Source organism: Anguilla rostrata, chromosome 5, assembly GCF_018555375.3.
Source record: "Anguilla rostrata isolate EN2019 chromosome 5, ASM1855537v3, whole genome shotgun sequence".
In the NCBI taxonomy this organism is placed as follows: Eukaryota; Metazoa; Chordata; class Actinopteri; order Anguilliformes; family Anguillidae; genus Anguilla; species Anguilla rostrata.
The window spans coordinates 5649592-5654324 of record NC_057937.1 but is presented as its reverse complement, the minus strand read 5'-3'; the positions used below and the strand labels follow the sequence as shown (position 1 = coordinate 5654324).

Sequence of the window (4733 nt, the reverse complement as noted above, 5' to 3'; positions counted from 1 at the left end):
TATAGCCGATGCTCTTACCCAGTGCGACTAATAATTAGTGCACTAGTGCACACCGCTGGCACATTTGAGCCATGAGTGTTCTTATTATGATATTGCTATAGCATAGTTATGTCACATGTCCTTCAAGAATTCTGCATTTGGGTTAGATGAGCAAGTGGATGGTTGGAGTTTGTGTGAAGTGATGTAATTTGGTTCCAGTCGTAGATGCATACTTGCACTGGCGCGCACACACACACTTATGCACACTCATGCACACACACACGCTCAGATCAATTTGGACACCCTCCCCATTGTCTCCTTCCTGTTCTAACTGTTGTTATGGCATCAACAACACAGGGCCCACAACGAGAGTCTCTTCCTGTCTGGATGTAAGCCGACTGTGGGGAGCTTCTACCCCCTCAAACTCATCCTGGGACCCTGTACACAAAGCATCACTTCCTGTTCTGTCTGCTCCTGCGTTTTTGAGTGTCCCATCTGACTGCTTCTGTGAATGTGAGCCTGTCACTGCACTTCTGCGCTCTTCTGTCCTGTCAGCTGTAAAAAAAAAGAAAAATAAATAATAATTTTTAAACTGCCTGTAGGTATTTTTAATGTTGGGAATTCGTTCTGATCCCGGGGAACGCGCACACCCCCACCGTAAGCTCGGGGTTAGAGGCAAACTCTGCTGTCAGACATGTCCCATAAACTGTGGCTGTCGGAGCCATTCCAGGACCCCACCTGGCCCCAAGTAATCTGCTCACCTGAAGGCAGGTTTTCTCAAAGTGAAGTGTTTGATAATCTGATTGGATTCGGATCAGTTCACACAGTTGTATTTATCAATGTATTGATTTAATGATTGTTTTAAACTTTATTGTGCTTATTTACGAGGCTAAGTTTATTCAAATACATATTTTCACTCTGTTCAAACTGCTTTTTCTGAAACTATTGGAAACAAAACCAAACATAATCAGACACATTTGACATGTTATTACTCATTGTTGTCTGTGTAGGGTGACTGACCAGCTGTAAAAGTAATCTCATTAGATAGTTTCCTGCGGATCTCAGCTGTAACGGATCTCAATAACATGTCGGGGCACGGGCAAAATGTGAAGCCAGATTATTGTCTCCTTTTGAATAACCATAGTCCTTGGTTCTGGAAACTCCTCGTATGGTGACTAGAATGGACGTGCACCCGGAGTTGGCTGTAATATTTTTTTTTTTATACTTTTATACTAAAAATATTTATTTTGTATTTGTTCCCTAATTACTCCTCTTCGGGCTGGACGACAGTGAAATGTGACCTGAAATCGGATTTGTACGACTAACACAAAAATAGGAAAGCGGGGGATCTTTAAACGTACTACTGTTTCTTTTGTCTCCGAGAGACATTTTAATTGGTTTTATTCCCAAATAATAACATTGTGTAATCGGATTGTGTGACGTTAAATCCTTTCGCCTACCGTTTTCAAATGTTTTTTTTCCTCCCCCTGTCGACAGAAAACTGAAGATAAATCCCATTTGATGGACATATTCAGTCTCAGTACCTTATTGTAAACTAATTAATCTGTACCGTTATTTGTTGGATTGTGTTAATCAAGTGTGCCAAAGTATTCCGCGTGTTAAATTACAAACAAGGGAGATCAAGCGTGGTGTACGAACCATGAGAGTTGTACTCACAGTTAATGCAATAGCTCTTTTACAATAACACAATTTAATTACACTGCATATTATTGGGCATAAAGCGGTTTAGCCAAGCAGCGGCGGCGTCTGTTTAAGTTTGTGCCTTTTGATCGAACTGGATACACGTAAGCCTGTTATCTGAGGTAATCCAAACTTTTACACGTTAATTGCAAGGATAAAGAATAGGTTTCTGAAGGTTAAATTCACGGTTTAGTCTTTCTGAGATCCAATTGACTTTGTAATCCGTCTGGTTTACGGTCGTCAGGCACCGGCTGCATTGCTTCCATTTTATTCTAACGAACTTAAAAGCGGTCAATGAACCGAATTTAATTACATTCACATTGTTTCGAGATAAGATGCATTCATTTGTGTGTGTATGTGCGTGTCTGTCTGTGTGTTGGAGGATGGCATGACGTCTTGCCTTGTTTGGTGTGTCAGTTTTGACTTGCTGTCGGATGTTTTTCCCCAGTGAGGAAATTTTGGAAATATATTTTGGGACTGATCTATAGACGCCACCGCAAAACTGGTGGGCTACTTGATTATTTATGTTCTGACTTTGTTATTCTACCACTTTCATTCTGTTTCTACTGTATATAAACATATAGAATATGCTGTAGGAGGAGGTAAGAGCGGTTGTCTGGCAGTCGGAGGGTTGCCAGTTCTCTGAGCAAGACACCTAACCCCTAATTGCTACCACTGAGCTGATTGGTACCTTGCATGGCAGCCTTTCACCGTTGGTGTGTGAATGAGAGGCATCAACTGTAAAGCGCTTTGGATAAAAGCGCTATATAAATGCAGTCCACTTTTGGAAAAATGAAAACATGACCCGGGGGTCCAATTTAAAACATTTATCCAACAACCTACTGACATCATAAACCACTTTCCTGAACACCGAATGTAATTTAACTGATTATTTAAACAAAATATGATTGTCATTTAATGTAATGTAATGTAATTTCCGGCATTGCGTTCATATACGTGTAGACTGGTCTATAATAATGTATTTCACTGGTTTTCAGCCCTATACGCTGTAACTCACAGGGATACGGTTTCACCATAACATGTTTTTAATTAGCCTAGTTTTCTTACGACGACGTGGACCTGCTCCTCTTCCTCTATTAGAATGTGTAATGGCTTATTGCAATTCATTCCAATACCGCTATCCCGAAAACATCAATACACAGCGAGTGAAAATATGTGCTGCACTAATGTGTAGACTGTTCCAGGTCGATCTCGGTGAACCTTGGTTGGTGGATTAAATGAAATGCTTGGATAAAATCTGAAAATATATTTATTCTTGATTATAGAAAAATGTACAACATGTATCAAAACAAAACATTCTTCAGAGCAGTGAGGCAACACGGGTAATTTTAAAAATATATCAATTTCATAAATATTTATACAAATAGTAATAGTTTACTCTGCCACTCTCCAGTAGCGTATGTACAAAAGTTTTTTTTTTTTTTTTAAATCCAGTTGTGGGACAGTTCATAAGCGTTCTGCAGTTGCGCCGACGGGACTTTTAGATATCCACGTCTGAGTCTGCTGAAAAGTCGATTTCCTCTTCCTCCTCCCCTTCATCGTCGCGGCCCTGCGAGCCAGGGCTCTTCTGCGGGGCCGCGAGGCCGAGTTTAGCCAGCTTGGCTTGCTGTTGCTCCAGGGACTGTTTCCTCCACTTGATGCGCCGGTTCTGGAACCAAACTTTTACCTGTAGAGGGGATGGAACGAAAGGCCGCGATTAGTGGTCTGAATTATGCTTATTAATGCATTCGATGCTTCATAGTTGTTGTGTATGGTTTCCTCCGCCTGCATACTATACAATTAATGTGTAATAATGGTAATGTATAAGCATGAAGAATCGCCTCGAACACACTGAGAAACTTTGAATTTCGGTCTCCGTATTGGTTAAACTGTTCGAGTGGAATATGGGATGGCGAAGCAGGAGCTGAACGGCAAAGATATTTACCTGAGCCTCAGTTAGATGCAGCGCGGACGCAAGGATGAATCTCTCCGAGCCGACCATATACTGCTGGCGGGCGAACTCTTTCTCCAAGCGGGACAGCTGCTCGTTGGTGAAGCTGGTGCGCATTCGTTTCGATTTCCCCCCTTTGTGTTTGAATGATTGAATATTGGCCTTAGACGCTGCAGTGTCTGTGGAAAGATGACAAGCAATACATTAGCAACACGCATCGCAGACCGGGTTGACAGCTGCACTGTTTAGAAAGCACTTTATCCCTTAGAAAAAAAATCAGGCAGTAGTCGTTACCTTCAGCGTAAAACGTGCCGCGACATGTCGTCTGGTAAGTGAATGGCGGGCAGTAGTACACGGGGTATCCGGGTTGGGTGTGCACGATGTTCGGCGCGTAGAGGTAGTGAGGCATCGGTGCGCACATCTGTCCTGCGGGCGGAATAGGCGAGGCCGCAGGATGGTACTTTCTTCCGATGTGAGGGTGGCTCACTCGTTCGTTCCCAGGCTGATCAGAGCGACCCAGTAACGCGTCGATGGTGAACGATTTCCCGCTGCTGGGTTTTGTAGGCGCGGTACACTGGCCGCCAGAGTACTCCGGATACAGCGGCGCGAATGGGCGCAAGGGGTAACCGTAGGTTCCCACGGGCCTGGGTGGAATTTGCATGTTTCGAAAAATTTAAAGAAAAAAAGTCAAAGTCTGGGGGGAAAAAAAGGAAAAAGTGCAAAGCCTGTTAGATCCAAACGCGTCAGTTCTTCAGGCGAGGACTGGAGATGTCGAATGCTGCTCTGCCAGGTCATGTACCCCGTTTTATACTCTGCTCAAAGTCAGAGGTGTCAAAGGCCCCCCTCCGCGCCTTTGTCTTCTTAAGTAGCAGATGAGGAAAGAAAGACCAGCCCAACAAGGCCTCCAATTAATTGATTGACTTGTGACAAGCTGGGATTGTCAATGGGCTGATGGTTGTGGCCATGACAAGACACTCGGGGAAGCACACACCGAAAAGGGGGATTGGTTTTTGGAAAGGGGGGTGGGGGCTTCGTACAAATTCTTGCGAGGATCTGAGCTCCAAAAGCAATCATTACCGCTGAGAAGGCCTTGATGTCGCCT

General features: G+C 43.6%; 1 protein-coding gene across 1 annotated transcript; it reads right to left on the bottom strand.

The window, feature by feature from the left end:
• Positions 1-2932: 2932 nt before the first annotated feature.
• Positions 2933-4483, bottom strand: noto (notochord homeobox). The gene is made up of 3 exons (XM_064334737.1): positions 3926-4483; positions 3626-3810; positions 2933-3367 (listed from the first exon to the last, which is right to left on the bottom strand). The coding sequence occupies exons 1-3, from the start codon at positions 4290-4292 to the stop codon at positions 3182-3184; spliced, it is 738 nt and encodes a 245-aa protein (XP_064190807.1). The 5' UTR covers positions 4293-4483; the 3' UTR covers positions 2933-3181.
• Positions 4484-4733: the final 250 nt, after the last annotated feature.

Bases quoted from the DNA above. Each gene is read 5' to 3' on its own strand.
- noto (XM_064334737.1), bottom strand. From the start codon at position 4,292: ATGCAAATTCCACCCAGGCCCGTGGGAACCTACGGTTACCCCTTGCGC. The intron at 3,811-3,925 runs GTAACGACTACT...ATCTTTCCACAG, and splicing joins CGGCACGTTTTACGCTGAAG to ACACTGCAGCGTCTAAGGCC. The intron at 3,368-3,625 runs GTAAATATCTTT...TCCCCTCTACAG, and splicing joins TGCATCTAACTGAGGCTCAG to GTAAAAGTTTGGTTCCAGAA.